Below are 17,336 nucleotides of genomic sequence, written 5' to 3'. Positions count from 1 at the left end.
GCTTTTACCTCCTCTCTAGGACATCCTACTCCTTCAAAAGCCTCTCATCTCAAGCAACCTTTGTCTTCTATCCCTATGAAAACTCCTGCTCCTTTAAACTGTATGCTCTTAACACCAATTGTAGTAAGAACATACATGTGCACTTTATAGTTTACCAAAATTTCATACCCATTCATTATATCATTTGACCTTCACAACAGCTCTGTGAGATAAATGAGTCAGCCTAGAACACAAAGCTGGGAACGGATAGAATTCTGTCTGGCATCCTTTCTTCTAAGTCTAGATCACTTCTTCATTTCCTCCCATGGGTCTATGATGGTAAGTAAGAAAATTTCTTTGGGATAACTGTACCTTTAAAGGGAGAATGCTTAGAATGGTGGTTTCCAGGGGGTTTAGGGAGGAAGAAATGAGGATTTGTTTAAGGGAAGTTTCAGTTCATTAGAAAAATCTCTGGAGATTGATTACGCAACAACAGGAATTTAAATACCAAACTATACATTTTAAAATAATTAAGATGGGAAATTCCAGGTTGGGCATGGTAGTGCATGTACTGTAACCCCAGCTACTTGGTAGACTGAGGCAGGAAGATCACAAGCTCAAGTCCAGCTTGAGTAACTTAGTGCAACCCTATTCAAAAAGAGATGGGAAATTGTAAATTATTTGTATTTTACCATAATTAAAAAATGTTTAAAAAACATTAAAAATAATTAAAGCATTAAAACGCTTATTAACTCAAAAGAATCTCTTCATTTTCATACTTAAGAAAATTCTGTATGATATTTTTAAATGAAAAAAAAAAAGCCAGGTAGCATGAAAATGCACATTGTATGGCAGGTGACAACAGGGAAACATGGATATTTTGGAGTCAAAGGACTAGATGGAGGTTGGCCAAAATTACTTCCATGTCTATTTCTTGGGTTTACAACTTTCCAAATTGAAACAACAACAAAAAATTCTTTCCCTCTTTACACATTTTTTCCCCATCATTACTTACTTCACAGATTATCCAAATCTTTGCTATTCTGGGTGTGGCTAATGGACTAACAGCATCAGTATCACCTGGAACTTGTTAAAAATGCAGACTCTCAGGTTATGCCCAGACCTGTTGGGTCAGAGTCTTGACAAGAATGCTGCAGGTGATGTGTACACACCACTGTGGCACATGGTTAATCTAAAAGCTCCCAGTTTCCTCACACCTGCATAACACCTCACTATGCGTATGTGTGTGTGACACATGGCCCCATGCTGTCAACAAAAGAAATCTGCAATAAAACAAAATCAGCTCTTATTAGAACTTTGACTCAAGAGATATAAAATGAAAGAATGAAGTCAGCAGCCCAGGAAATCTTGAATTGCAATGGCAGCTCTGTTTACCCTGAGCCTTCTGGCAAATCACTTTACTTCACTGAAACTCTTCTTCTTCATTTATAAAATAGAGATAATAATCCCTGTGAGACCCACATTGGGGAATGGATATGAACTTTCAGATAAGGAATATGAGGTAAAAGCACTCTGAAAGTACAAAATGCTCAGTAAGAAATCCAAAAGTTATTAAATAATATTCTGAAGTAAAAATAATAACATATATATGAATGTACACATACACACAGTCTCTTAAATAGGCTAGCAAAGGAATGAATCTTACTAGTTAGGATTCGAAATACAATATTTTATGTTAGTTCTCACAAGAACAGGGAACTGATGTCCAAATCCTTGTGAAATGAAGCAGAGAGAAATCTATCCACATTTATAAAGCAATCTCCCTCCCTCGCCCCCCCCCAACTCACACACACAAACACACACACACACAATAATACATACAGCCCACAAGGCACCTTATTCCTAGAATTTGGTGGGGGAGGAACTTCCATCTTTGCTCTAGCACTTTTCTGATTGAAAGGAAGAGAAAAATAAATTCCAGCTCTTGGTGGAGAGAAATACCATTCATTGTTTGAAAGGATAGCATATGGAGTCAAACAGATTCAGAAGCAAACCAAACAGATTCAGAAGCAAACCCTGATTCCCCTTTATATGGGTGACCTTGCCTGCACTTATTCTGCCTCTCTGAAATGAGGGTTATAAAATACTGACCTCTTGGGGTTACTAGTAGAATTAAATTACATAATATGTGTTAGAAAGTTGGCATTATGTCGATATATTATGACCATTTATGCTATGTTAGCTATCATCATCATCATCATCATCCACTTCAGAGGCTGTGGTTTGTGCAACAATCTCTTTTTTTCAAAGGGTACAGTCAGGGGAGAGGGGCACACTCAGAGAAATCCTTTGTGCACAAAAACTCCCCATAAAGTGAATGAGGATGCTGAGGAAACCAGCCAAAGTAGAAGAGAGATTAAAGTTCAAAATTAAATTGTCATCTCCTGTAAATCTGACAACTTGCCAAGGCATATAGACTTAATACAAGGGCTTGTAGTTCTATTGGGAGAGGGTTATAGAAGGGGATAGGGTTTCCCACATGGCAAAGGGATCTGATAGTCAAAGCAAGGCAGTACCTTCCTTCTGTTCTTGAATTGCTTTCGCTCTTCCATAGTGGTGAGGTAATTCACAGCTGCATACTCAATGACTGACAGAAACACAAAGAGGGAGCTGACCCACAAGTACACATCCACAGCCTTGATGTAGGACACCTGGGGCATGGAGGCACTCACGCCAGTGATGATGGTGGACATGGTCAGCACTGTGGTGATTCCTGCCATTCAAGAATAAGGACGAGCTTAGTGACATTCATTTCCTGGATTTGGTGCTGGCTCCACCCAGCTGGTGCCTTTCTAGAACAATATCAGTCTGGAGATTAGCAATGGGAGGGATGGATCTCTGCATTTTAATCTGCTAGCTGAAAAAGCTCTCATTGGCTATTTCCACATCTTTTCCTTGCCCTCACCCCTATTGCCCACAATGTGTCCTTTCTTTCATCTAGAAACACAGAGCCAGGCCTATCTTTCTCCTGCCCTCAGATGGACTACTTCTAATCATCCCAGATAGCTAAAAATGTGCTCTGAGAAAGAAATCCCAAAGTCATTTCCACTAACCTTTCCCATTATTTCACAACTTTTCCTATTAAAGAAATTGTCTTCATGCCCACCTTTACTCTTTCATGCTACAGGGGAGCTCATTTCTTTTTATTTATTTCTTTTTGTTATTATTATTATTATTTTTTTGGTTGTAGTTGGACATTTATTTATTTATTTTTATGTGGTGCTGAGGATTGAACCCAGTACCTCGCACATGCTAGGCAAGCATTCTACTGCTGAGCCACAACCCGAGCTCTGAATTCATTTCTTTTCGAATGATGTTTGGTAGCATTAAGGATTACTGTTCTTTCATAGAAAATACTCAAAATACATCATGATTTTCTTTTTTCATTATTAATGAAACTACAGTTCAACTGAGTATACCTGTGCTAGTGGGGATTCAGCCCACTGTAAACATTTACTGAGAAACTGTTAAGTGCCAGTCCAATTATTTCCCTCTTCTGCATTCTCCACCTTCCTTCTCTTCTCTTCCTCTCCTTTTTTGAGGGATCCCCTTTCTGTTCCCCTCTTTGTTCTCTTGCATGAGAATCAGAGGTGAAGAGACCAGAGTTTTGGAGGGCGATGGAGGAAGAAGTGACTCTGAGACTTCTTTAACAAAATCCTGGCTTTGAGAAGGGCCCTTCTATGTCTACCCTAATTTCTCAGAATGTTATTGCAAGAGTACTGCCTAGAGAAAAAGCGTAGTATTGTAAATATTTGAAATGTACACTGGCTGGTATGATTTTATTTCTTAACTTCCCACTAGGGAGGTGCAAATGGAATCCTTAATGATTTTTCAAAGTTGTGAAGAGTCCCGAACAGCAGGAAGAGCACCATGATTTATTCCTAAATGTATAGACACAGCGTGTGGACAGGTTTCACCAACACACCTCTGTCCTTTCTACAGTACTTCTGTGAGGTTCCCATCTGAGTGAGCCCATATTAAACACAATGAAAACTCTATAGAGCCATTCAATTTCAAATGAAGTTTTTAGTTTGTATAATCAAGATCAGTACAATCCTGTAATTTGACAGCCACCATGGAAGGACCCAGAATCTCACCTTGACATTGATCTGAACTCCAGAATAAGAAACCTAAGTGTTATTCTAGCTCTTAACATTAAAGTCAGGCCACTGTCTCACTGAGTTCCAGGTTTCCCATCAACAATGGTAAAATCAACAATCTTTACATGAGTGTATATTGTTTGCATTCTCTGGCTTAAAAAATGTTTGTTATAGAAATGTAGAGATGTGAAAATTTTTTATTAACATTACAGGGATAACTGAAGCCAAGATTATTGCCTGAAAACTGTTTGCTTTAATTAAATGTTTACCTACCACACACCGAGGTAAGTATTAAGTAGCCACATGTTGCAGAAAGAAATATGAGGGCTAGGATTGTGGCTCAGTGGTAAAGCACTTGCTTTATACATGAGGCATTGGGCTTGATCCCCAGCACCACATTAAAAAAAAAAAAACTAAATAAACACATTAAAGGTATTATGTCCATCTGCAACTAAAAATATTTTTATTAAAAAAAGGAATATGAGCTAAGAGTAGTTAAGTAGCTCAAATTTTGTAAGAAGAATTCAGAATTCAGATCTTTCCCTCTGAGTGCTGAACCTAAGTTTTTCTTTCTTTCTTTTTTTTTTTGTACTGGGGATTAAACCTAAGAATGCTTAACCACTGAGACACATCCACAGCCCTTTCTTATATTTCTTTATTTAGAGACAAAGTCTTGCTAGGTTGTTTAGGGCCTCACTAAGTTGCTAAGGCTGGCTTTGAACTTGCCATCTTCCTGCCTCAGCTCCCCAAGCCACTGTGAACCTATACTTTTTTTACATACAAAGCAACTTTAAATATCTGCTCTGATTTTCTAAGATATGGAAGATAAAGCTTCAATTTTTTTTTTCCTTCAGTACTGAGGATCAAACCCAGGGTCTTGTCTTGTGCATGTTAGTCAAGCACTCTCACTGAGTCATATCCCCAGCCCTTTCTATTTATTTTTTAAATTTTGAGACAGGGTCTCCCTATGTTGCTCAGGCTGGTCTTAAGCTTGCTGTCCTCCCTCCTGTGTGACTAGGATTACAGGCCTGAGTCACCATACTCAGCTTCAATTTTTTTTTCAATAGACAAAAATATGGGTGTAGATAAAATAATGGTTTGGAACAAAGACACACATGTACATGGCAAAAATGCTTGCCATGTATTTGGATTTGATGAGTACTGGGCTCATAAAAAAGAGTTGCATTATTTATGTTGGCCAGAGAGCAATAAACTATCCATAGTTTTCTTTAATAGGGTGTTGAGTCTAACTAATTCACGATAGCTTTATTCATTTCAAACCCAGCGTACTAGGTTTTCCTTGTTTAAAATGAACAAGTGAATTAAAAAAAAGAATAAGAAAGTAGAGGGAAGTGATTGTTGGGTAAGGGGTTGAATGATGTGAAAACTCATATATAAATTCCTAAAGCAATAGAACTTGAAGTCAGGACTATAAAGCTACATTAAGCACACCTATTATGTCTTGAAACACCCCCTGGAAATACATTAATCTTGACAAACAGTATTCCTTACAGATCCATTAAAGTTAACATCCCAATAAAGGAGTTTTGAATTATATGAAGTGACCATTTAGTCAAAGAAAGGTCATGTGTTGAGATTAGAAAATTATCTTCCCATCTACTGATATTGCTATGCATAGTTAGGAAGGTGTTATGAGAAAATATTTAGTCTGGTCATTTATCTCCCCTGAGCCCTTACAGCTTCATCATATTAACTTTTAAGGATATGCATGGGGTGAATTAAGGACAGTCCAGGAGAATTATTCATCTTTGTGTTTCACTGGCCATTTTTAGTCATGTGTCGTGGAGAGGTTTGTTGACCAGTGTGAGAGCAGTAAAGCAGACAGGCTTCTCTCCTAGAACTACTGAGGTTGTGTACCCCTTTAGCAGCTATATTGTGGGTAGTTATTTTGAAGGGAGAGATTATCTCCATTTACCTTCAAACAAGTGAAAACATGTTCCTTACAGGTCTAGGGTGAAAGAAAATACAAAGAAGAGAAAGGAAGACAGACAGGATATTCAAACACTCTATGGCTAGACACTAATAACCATTTGCCTTCAAAGGCAGTACCAGAATCCAGTGACTATCAGAAGTTCTGGCCATCTCCATGATGGTTAAATGAATTGGTCTTGTCCCATTCCCAAAATATTCACTTTTCTAAGTAAATGGCATATCCTCTGTTAGAAAACATTTTTCTCTACAAGGGACTACATGCCTGAAAACATCAATTGTCTTTGTCTACCACATCTGTTTCCCAGTAAAGGCCCCATTATGTAATACATAGTATAGAAAATGGCATAATAACTTTGTGCAGGGGCAAGCAAGAGTGATGGAAATGAGGCAAGGAGTAGGGAGGTGGAATAAGAAGATATATAATAGTCCTGCTCCTCCTTGATGAGTCTGAAAATAGCCTTGAATAACTTTATAATCACCTCACGTTCTCTCTTCACCACAACAACTTGAGAAGCATAATATTTCTGACTCATCACACATTCCAAATTATGATAGCTATTCTCTCATGAGAATTGCCTAATCACAATTGATACTTCCAAGTGGTCCAGCTTCTATTGTTCTATACCTGAAACTTGACAAATGTGGATCTTCTCCAGAAAATGAATCATCCTTCATTGTTTCCAGTTAGTAACTAAAAACAATTATTAAAATCACTATGGGGTAAATGCTGGTGACATAACAGCTATATATTAATGTAAATTATGTATAGACTCTGTGCTAGTCACTGCAGGGATAAAAGAATGGCACAGTGATCCCTGTCCCTCAGAAGCTCTACTAATGGAGGAGACAAGACAGTTACCCCTGCCCACAGATAGGGGAAAACACAAAATGCCAAGTTGTTCAAAAATGAGAATGAGCATGTGTGCTTGAAGCCATCGTCAAACACTTCTGGCTGCACGGAGATGACAGGATTTTGATGGACGGACAGAAGTAGGGAGTACATTCTAGGTGGAGAGATAGCCATAACAAATGCACTAAGAAATGACACCTGTTTGAGAACACTCAATATCCCAACTGGCTAAAGCTTTAGTTTAAGCATATTGGGAAAGGAGAGGGCTTCCGATTTAGCAACACTATTTGGTACTTATCTAAAATTCAAATTAAACCAAGTGTTTTGAATCTGGAAACTCTCAGGGCACCTTGGATTCCAAGCTGAGAGTCTTTACCTCATTAGCACTTTGGAATGGGGGTGCTTAGTGTGATCACATTTGCATTTTGGAGATATTATTCTGGTAGAAGGTTTGACCTGGATCAAGAAGAACAGGAGGTGAAATAATATAGGCAATTAGGAGGCCTATGCTACAGCTTAGTGTAAATTAGTAAAAGGTGTCCTTTCCTCCGGAGCACACTACCCCCCATGTGTCTCAAAGAGCAAGGGCTGGATTTCTCCTCCTCCTTATTCTCTTGAAAGATGACCCTAGGCAGGAAGTCCTCTGCTGGGACATTCCAGGGGGAAGTCAGCAAAGGTCACAGCACTGGTTAAAACAGGATAAACAGAAAACAGATGCTAAGCTGATTTGAAAACCACAAAGGTTTAGATACTTCAGAACTACAGTTCTGTTGACCCCTTGGGGTTTCCAAGACTTTTTCAGGGGCTCTGGTTAGTAAAAATGAATATGACAATATCGCCAAGACATTGTTTGCTGTTTTCCCTGGGTTGACATTTGCACTGATGGTGCTGGATCTGTGGGGGTAACACTGCTGTTGCCTCAGTGTGAACCAAGTCTGCAGCACCAAGCTGACCTAGTTGTCACTGTATTTTCCACCTCCCAGCACTCACAGCAAAAACTGTTAATTTTATTAAATTATGACTCTTGAATGCACACTGTAAAACAGTCTGGTTGATGAAACAAGAAATATATATGAAATAATTCTTTATACTAAAATAAAAGCTGGTTCCTTCTCCTGAGAGGACCCACTCTCTCTCTTGAGAATGTCCCCCTTTCCCCTTCCTCATCCCTTCTAATAAACTCATGCCTCTACTCTGAAAGGCAGGCCTGAAATCTTTCTGGCATGATAGCAAGAATCAGGGTGAAGAGGGGCCCTCCTCACCTGTCTCAGCTTTGTGCATTTGGTGTTTGCACTGGTGTAATGTTTGGTGTTTGCTGCCTGGTTATTGCGTATTACCCTGATTATTTCCTGGCTACTTTCTTTATTAGTCTCTTCTGAACCTCTATTCTCCACTTCAGATTCTTGGCGACTAGCGGAAACATCTTGACATTATTTATTTATTTATTTTTGGCTACAGCACACTCTAGTGAGGACCAAAAGATCTCTTGATTGAAACTAGATGTCATAGCCCTTAGGTTTAAGAATTGAGGCTTTTACCCTTGGTCTTTTGGGGAGGGAGGCGGGCAAAGCTTGCCCACTGGCAACTGTAAAGGTTCTTGGCCTTAGGGAATGCCTTTGTGGAATATGAAGGCCAGCAATTATAAGATTTTGAACCTCAATACCCATTAGGGTGAGGAGACATTTTTTTCGTCCTCTTAGTCTCTCTTCTTTATCTCCAGACCAGTAGAACATCCTAGGACCTCACTCAAGACTTATATTGGTGGGAGCTCTAATTCACCTCTAAGCATGAGCCCTGCCTTATGTATGCTTTTTGTCCAGTTACTCACCTGCCACCAGCTTGGACTTTTGGACTGCCCTAGTGCTAAATACTCTTAATGTTTATGCCCCACTGATAGAGAACTAGAACTTAGGGTCACTTCCCTCCCAACTTTACCCTGTCTCAGCAGGAAGTACCCTGATCTAATCAACATATAAACACTGTAAAAGAATTTAGGAATTTGAGTCCTCTAGGGGAGTAATGTTAAGTAGCTCATTAGCCATGAGTAGGTAAGAAAGGAAAGGACAATGAAGGGTGACAAAAATCCATGGGAGCCTTAAAAATAAGGCAAACACCTGGAAGATGGGCCCAGGGGTGTTAAAATCTCCCTTAGCCAAAATTACATCCACTTAAGAAAAATATTGTTTCAGGATCATGTCACACTCTACCAGGTGGCCTGGACCCTCCTTTATCACCAAAGTTATCACAACCCTCAATCATTCTGACAATCAAAATGTCTAAATTCTCACAAAGAAAACTTGCTGAGGGCTGTTCAAAGTATAAAACAAAACAGGAGACCCAATATCCTTAAACCTCCCAACTCTGAGCACCATGCCATCCTCTCTTTGAGGTGATCCATGCAATTTCTATTTCTGTCAGTTAAGTCAAGAGGTGAAACTTGGTGGTACTCTTTGGAAACTTCCCTAGGAATCCCAATAAAACTGGAGGACAGGAGAGGTGCGGTGGAGTTTGCCACTCTGAGAGGACCCACTCCTCTCACTTGAGAGTGTCCTCTTTTCCCCTTTCCTGTTCCTTCTAATAAACTCATGCCTGTTACTATAAAAACAAACAAAAACAAAAATCCAAGTTAACATGAAGGGGAAATATATGTGAGTTTGTGATCCTTTTCAGAGATTAGATCCTGTAATTCAGGGAGATAAAGATAATTTCTTCTAACCATAAAATCTGTAGGAATGTATGGCTAAGAATCCAATTAGAACCAGTCAGCATGAGCTAAAGTCACTGAGAGTTGTCAGGGTTGTAGGGACTTGAAAGTCTGATGTCATTCTGCTGTCAGTCAACAACCTGGGTGAGACTTTCTGGAAATTTCTCTGAGATCCACAATAAAACTGGAGAGCAGGAGAGGTACACTGTTGTCTCTTCTCTGAGAGGACCCATTCTCTTCCTTCAGAGTATCCCTTTTCCTTTTTCTATCACTTCAATAAACTCATTGCCTGTTACTCTGAGTGACACATCTAAAATCTTTCTGACATGATCACAAGAATCAAAGTTCGAAGAGGGGGCTTTTGTACTAACTCAGTTTCCTGAAGGCTCCAGTCCTGCAACAGAAGCAAGGATAAGAATTCAGTTGCCCTAGAGCAAGATGTTAAATGTTTGCAAAAATATAAAACAATGCTACACTAATTTTTTTATTTAAAAAATTATTTTATACAATATTTTATCATGTTAACTTGTAATGACTTTATTATTGCTATCCTTAAATTTATACATACACATGTATAAATTTATACATATATGTATATGTGTGTGTGTGTATATATATATATATATATATATATATATATATATATATTTCTGTTTTAAAATCTATTATGGCTAAGAATGTTAGATATAATTCTCTTGGGTCCTCAAGAATTTTTAAGAGTATAAATTAAGTCCTAACACCAGAGTTTGAGAACCATTGCTGAAGACTAAGAAGGAAATTGAGGCTTCAAAGATAAAAGACTCAGTGAATTGTGGGCCCCTTAAAAGAATGAAAAGTAAAGAAAGTAAATGAAAATGAGGTGGGAAGAGGCAGTAGTTTGTTCATTTCTGAAGATGCTGAGCTCCCTTAGAACCTGAAGGTGACATCCAGCAGGAACTTGGAAATACTCATCTGGAACTTGAGAGAAAGATCTGACACAAGGACACAGATTTGTAATTTACATTCATAAGGGTAGTAACTGGGGACCAAAAGGATTTGATAGGAAACTCCAAAATGAGCAAATCTTTGAGAGAGAGTTACTCACACTTAAGGAGTAAAAGGAAGAAGTAAAAATCAGGAAAGAGAAATATATCTGCAGGCGGAGAAAAACCAGAGCACGGAAAACAAATGTATTGTTTTCATCCAATACAAAGGACCAGACATCAAGATAGACAGTTGATACTAATTCTCCCATTTAAATTATCTGAGTGACCTTTGGAAGTATTACTAATAATCTCATTTTGCAGGTGAGGAAGATGAGGCTGAACTCTTGACCACTGTCCTTGGTTCTTGACTTGGAGAGGATGTTTAATAAAGTCAAATTCTGCAGAGAAGGTGAACCAGCTGAGAAAAGGCAAGTTGAGTGGGTAGAGTAGTCTCGGGACTTTCAGGGCATTGAGTGGCAGAGCATTGGAAGACAGAGTAAAACACAGGGCAAAATATCTCTGAGAAAAACTTTAGGGTGGTAGAAATCTTAAGCCTGGAGAAGATGCAGTATTATAGGAATGCCTGTTCTATTTTAATAAGGACGGGGTACATTTTTATTTGTATACTATTTTACATAAATCTGCATAGAATTTTCTAATTCTAAGTGGTCAGATGTGGATGTAAGAAGCATAGAATTCCTAGAACAACTTAAAAGTAGTGTGTCCATGTTCTCTATTCATTTCAACCTGCCCCAGAACTGGCTCTTATAGCTGTCATTCTCATAGTGTTAAGATCAGGAGTCAACTTGAGGAATCTCACTGAAAATCATGTTCATAACCTTTCAGAGTGCCTTTTCCATCCTGTCCTTAGGGCTAGAAATGTGCCCCTCATCTCCTGTTTGGGTTTATGCTGCCCTGCTGCAGTACTGAGGTCAGGACACTGATGCTCTGATGTGAAGACAGAGTCAAAATAATTCAATTACTCATTCAGATGGTATGTTTTCCTTGCAGATATGCAAACCTCAAATGCTTGCAGATTGAAGCTTTTAATAAGGGAAAGAGGTGAACAAATTATTAATATTAATAATTTATGTCTTTCAAATGATCTTTGGAAGTATGCATATAATTTGTGAACATTAACTTCAAAACCATCCTTTCTGGAATGAATTGTGTGATAATTGCAATGATTGTGAAGTACTTACCACAGTCTTCCCTCTAGATAGAGCATTACAGGTGAAAGAACAAAATTAGATGAAATGAGGGAGCTCTGCCCTGAACCAGTCAAGAAAGCAAGTGGGATTCACTCCAGTTCTCATTAAGTAACATGTCATCTAAGTGCTTAGCTTGGCACCTTCTACTTTGTAAGGACTCTATAACCGCTAAGTGGGTCTGAAATGGTTCCCATAAATCAGTGTGTGTGACAGGGGCATAGAAAATACTAGATGGAGTAGATAATCACCCTGTGTGGTGACTTAATGAGGCTGGCACTGTCTCTCCACCTGAGATCTCATGCCAACTAATGTGCTGCAGCACCTATCATTCCACTGTGGATGCTTCTGACTTTGGCCTTTGAGTTAAGCCCATATTTCTAATCAGCACTCACATTCCCAACTTCAAGCATTCTCTGCACCTCCCCCAGAAAATTATTAAGATACTAACAACATACTGTGAATTAGCTTAAAGTTTCTTTCTTTTATGATATAAGGGTTTTTCATGCAAAGCTAAATGACCACAGGTAAGGGAGAGGGATTCTTTGAAAGGAAAAGAGAGCCTTTTGAAGTAAGACTGTTTATGATTCATAATTCACCTTCTTTCCTTACCATTATTCAGAGACGGATCAACAGCACAGGCTTCATCCCTAAAGTCTCTGTTCCCAAGAAAGGAGCCCAATTATAATTTCAATTTGCACTAGACGCTGGCAAAGTAAATACTGTAATCTTAATGTGCATAGCTAAGCATCCCCACTAAACCACCATTCTCTTCCCCCTCCATGTAATACTGTTTATATTTACCTCCTGGCCTTTCTCCCTTACTAGCATTTTACAAGATGTGGAAAGATTTATTTACCCAGGGACACTCTTGCAGGAACAGCTCTTCGGTCAATCCAGAATGAAACCCATGAAAGCATCACCATCAACATGGCCGGAAAATAGGTTTTTAGCACAAAGAAGAAAATGTGCCTCCTTAGCACAAAGTTGATGAAAAGTCTATAGTACCAACCTACAAAAAAGAGCCAAAGTTTCCATTAGAACAGGCTTCCTCTGGCCATACTACACTTGGTGATGTGATCTGCTTCTTGAAACTCAAAGCTCTTAGAGGATATGAAGCTGGATAAATGCAACTCTTTTTCCAGCCCTAGCTGGAACCCGAGTGAGCGTAGCACTCCACTAATGTTTGTTCCATGACCTAAACTTCAGCATGCTTAATTATTATTTTTTATTTGTAAATGGGCACAATACCTTTATTTTATTTATTTTTATGTGGTGCTGAGGATCGAACCCAGTGCCTCACACGTACTAGATGAGCACTCTACCAGAGTCACAATCCCAGTCCCAGCATGCTTAATTATTTGACTCTGCAGTTCAGGGATGAATGGTAATTATATTATGTGAGGTGGCCTTTAAAGATAATATATTATACTTGCTGTGTTTTTACAAGAAGGACAGTCTTCAACGCATGATTGATGCTTGCATGTAATAGTCAACAAACCCTTCATTAGCTATAACAAATGAAGAGAACATTTTATCTAAAAGAAAAAGTTCACAGTAGGTACTAGGTCATTGCATTCTAACTTGGAATCTAGACATCTAGAAATTCAAACAGGAGAGAGAAGGCCATCCCTAAGTTATTTTCATTACTTTAAAGACTCATGGACACCATAATGTGACTGTGATAAATCTGCCAAAAATAAAACAAAAGATAATGTTCTTTTCATGTTGTTGGAGTTATAGACTCTTATTGGTAGTATTTGTTATTGGTCTGATTAAAAGCACAAATTGTGGTCATATCCACACAAATATTTTGTTCAGGTTTCCTTTTTCACACAGATTAGAAGGAAGTATAGAGCCATTTTTTTGTGTGTGGGGGGGGATCATATGTACGACTTCTTTGAGCACCATTCTTAAATGACCACACATCAGATTTTATTCAATTCTTTACCTTGCTTTGCTTTTTTCTTTCTCACTCACATGTTTCCAGCTTATATTACCTTGCTTTATTTCACAATAACTGTGATGCCAACCTTTTAATCTTTACTAAAAACAAAGCAATGAATGATGAAGTGAATAAGCATGAAAATACACTTGCTATGAATAAGCGGTAAGATTAGTTTTTCTATGATAAATGCAGTTTATTTTCATTGAAATTATTAAAAACAGAGGCTATAGGTTATAAATTATAAAACAAAATCAGAGGTATTACAAAGTTAAGAGAACCTTTCTACTCGTTTTAGTAATGATTTTTGTAGAAAACTCAAGATGGCACCTTTTGGACAGATCTGACAAACATTTAGGTATGAGGCCTAAAATATAGACCAGATTAACCCACACGGAATTGGCAGGCTCTTCTCCTAGTCTCCTATCCTTAAGTGCTCATTATCCTTTTCTCTCTAACTTTCTCTCTCTCTCTCTCTCTCTCTCTCTCTCTCTCTCTCTCTCTCAACCACATTCTAATTTTCACTTTCATTGTCAGTTGATATATATGCTTTAAGAAACATATGATTATCAATACTTTTTATTTAAAATATCTGTAACCTAAAGATGGATATTTGATTGAGTTTGTCTTTGATTATAGAAAAGAGAAATAAGCCTGATATTCTAGAAGGTGCCAACCTAATAGAGTTCCTTTTTTGGAAAAAAAGAAGGAACATACGATTCAAGAACACCAAACAACTTCATTTCCAGGGGTAATGAAAGATACTCTCAGTTCATTATAAGGTTAAAATATACATTTTTTGGAGCTATACATTATCTCATATGTGTCCCTCACTTTATTATTGTGTGCAATTGAGAGTTTAAATTGTAACTGTAGAGTACAATAACACCACATTTACCCTGATAACTTCATATAATTACTGTGAGGTTAAAAGCAATAAGGAATACCTATTAAAGTAATTCATAAAGAAAGTCATAATAATTGCATAATCATTCCTTGGGAATATAAACATCTGCAATCATCTGTCCTTGGTTCCAAGACCCTCTGGGACATAAAAATCTATGGAAGCTCAAGTCTCTCACATAAAATTGTGATAACCTATGCACATGATCCAGTGTGCTTTAAATCATATCTAAATTATTTGTGATGCCTAATAATTTAAGTACTATATAAATAGTTGTTATATTGTATTGTTTATAGAATAATAATGACAAAAATTCTGTATAGGTTCAGCATAGAAGTCCTTTATAAAATATTTGCTGCCTAGGGTGGGTTAAATCCATGAAGATAGAACCCACAGACACAGAGACCAACTAAGTGGTTGGCAGTTTATTATTAAGTCTTGAAATAAATTTAGGAAACTGCAATCTTTCTTAAGTTATGGACTGAACCCAGGGCCTTGTGCATGCAGAGGAAGTGCTCTACCACTGAGCTATATCCCCATCTTGTGTCATTCCTTTATTCATACTTTTCTGGAGAATGATTATCTAGTTTCTGAGATTGGGGTGGGGGTAACCAGAAAGGAGAAATGCTACTTTGTCTTGTGGTTCTTAGGGAAAGAGAAGACTGGAAATGGTATTGTGGTTAAATCTAGACCAGTAAAAATTCCTTTACCTACAAGGAAAAGTAGTGCTACCTTGAAACAGTGTGGAGCCATTATTTTGAGTAACATAATAGAGTCTGACTCCAGGTTGACGTGGGAGTGCTGAGAGCTCTGAAGCCCTACTTCTACTTCCTAATGAAAAAAAAAAAAAAAAAAAAAAGCCCAAGTGCACTCTTTGTGTGTATCTTTGAGAAGGTCAAACACGCAGTCCTGACACATGAAAGGGAACCCCTGCTTAGCTCCACTCCCAAACCTCCATAAAACCCAGCCATGCCTCTCTGTTCTCTCAACACATTTTTAGACCTGCTTGGGAGCCTGTGCTGCTCTTTCTAGAAAATCCATTATGTGAATAAGAATTCTTTTCATATCATTTATCACACGCATGGCATCATCAGTTTGACATCTGAACCAAATTTTGGATTGTGTGTGGGGGTCCATCTACCTCCATTCAACCGCCACACTGTAGAAAAAGAAAGAAATTAGAGAAAAAGAGAAAATGGCTGGAGAATTGGCAGCCAGGACAATGAAACAGAGAGGCAGTATTGGAGGAGTAAGTAAATACCAAGACAAAGCAAGTTTTTATACCCAGAAAATTGTTACCTTCAATGGCCTTTGACACTAAAGCCATAGACTGTATTCAAAAGATCATGATGTTAATGAAGATGGTGAGGTGATGTTGCCTGCTGACTAATATTTATTGAGAATTTACCATCTCAGAAATAACTAGTACTCCAAGTTGTTTCGGTATATAAATTCACGTATCCTCACAACCTTATGAGGTAGAGAGTATTATGAAACCCATTTAGAGATGAGGAAATTGAGGGTTAGAGAGATGAAACAACTCATCCAAGGCCACATTGCTAATAAGTGATTGGGGTTTGAGCTTGGGCAGCCTCTGCTCAGTACAGACACTTTCAGCAAGTGCATTATGCTATGAAAACTAATCCATTGGGGCAGGTGCCATTTCTTTTTTCCTTGTCTATCCAGAGTACATGATCTTGAGGCACATCAAAAGGGCTGAGGGGCAGAAGCCCTCACCCACTTGTTAATGTTGCCAGATAGTATTTTTTTTTTTTTTGTATAGTGGCAATGAGAGCATTGAAAGTGAAGCCAAGGAAAAAAGTGAGGACCCTGTGGTTCAGCTGTAAAATGTAAATTATATTTCTAGCTCTTCTAACCAGAGTTTTTCTGTATAGATGATTTGAGAGTAGTGGGTACAGTTGATGGTTGTAAATGATAGGAATGAAAAAAAAGTGTCAAAAATATTTTTGATGAAGCTTATATATTTAGACAGGATACTAATCTGGGAAAGACACTTGAGTTTGACTTTCAGGAGACCGTGTTAAAAAATTCATAGATAATGTGAGCCAGAATTATCACATATTTGTGAACTGAAATAAATGTCTAAATATGATATTTCTGAAACCTTGGGAATAGTTTTGATGAAGGGAACTCAGTTATGATTATTAATTTCATATTTGAATACAACTTCCAAAATGCTTTACTCTTGTATCTTTTCTGACCTGTAGAATCCTTTTTAATTCTTCTCATTAAAATGTGTACATATTAACAAAATGAAAAAATACAAAGTGCTAAAATAAAATTAAAAAATCTCCCCAATCTATACCCACTCCTCAGATATATCTTTGGTTAAATCTGTAGACATTTAAAATGCACACATATACAAGCACACACATGTGCTTAATACTTTCTTCAATAACAAACATGAGAATGCATTACATGTATATAGTCTTTTGTAAAATGCTTTTTGAATTTTTAAAAATTGATTATGAATAATTCACCATCTCATGCCACGTACAACTGTACATTCAACCCTAATTCTATTGTTTCTCAATTTTCTGAGGAACCAAAATTTTTCTATTTCTTAAATGTTAAGAATTTTTAATTTATTTTAAAACACTTCAAAGCATCTTTGTAAGAAATAAAATTTCCAGTGTAAGTAGTTTGTCTGAATTTTGACAGATTCCAAAACATGACCAGAAGGAAA

The 17,336-nt window shown here is 37.7% G+C and overlaps 1 protein-coding gene across 1 annotated transcript in view; it reads right to left on the bottom strand.

Moving 5' to 3' along the window:
• Positions 1-17,336, bottom strand: part of Gabrr3 (gamma-aminobutyric acid type A receptor subunit rho3) — a 44,083-nt gene that overhangs the window by 2,509 nt on the left and 24,238 nt on the right. Inside the window, exons 7-8 of the mRNA XM_027943274.2 lie at positions 12,640-12,792; positions 2,517-2,713 (exon numbers count right to left, since the gene is read on the bottom strand). Of these exons, the coding sequence (XP_027799075.2) occupies positions 2,517-2,713; positions 12,640-12,792 (350 nt within the window). The remainder of the gene's footprint in view (positions 1-2,516; positions 2,714-12,639; positions 12,793-17,336) is intronic.

The sequence above is a fragment of the Marmota flaviventris genome, chromosome 8 (genome assembly GCF_047511675.1).
Source record: "Marmota flaviventris isolate mMarFla1 chromosome 8, mMarFla1.hap1, whole genome shotgun sequence".
Taxonomy (NCBI): domain Eukaryota; kingdom Metazoa; phylum Chordata; class Mammalia; order Rodentia; family Sciuridae; genus Marmota; species Marmota flaviventris.
Note: the sequence above shows the minus strand (reverse complement) of the source record. Positions and strands in the feature narration are given on the sequence as shown.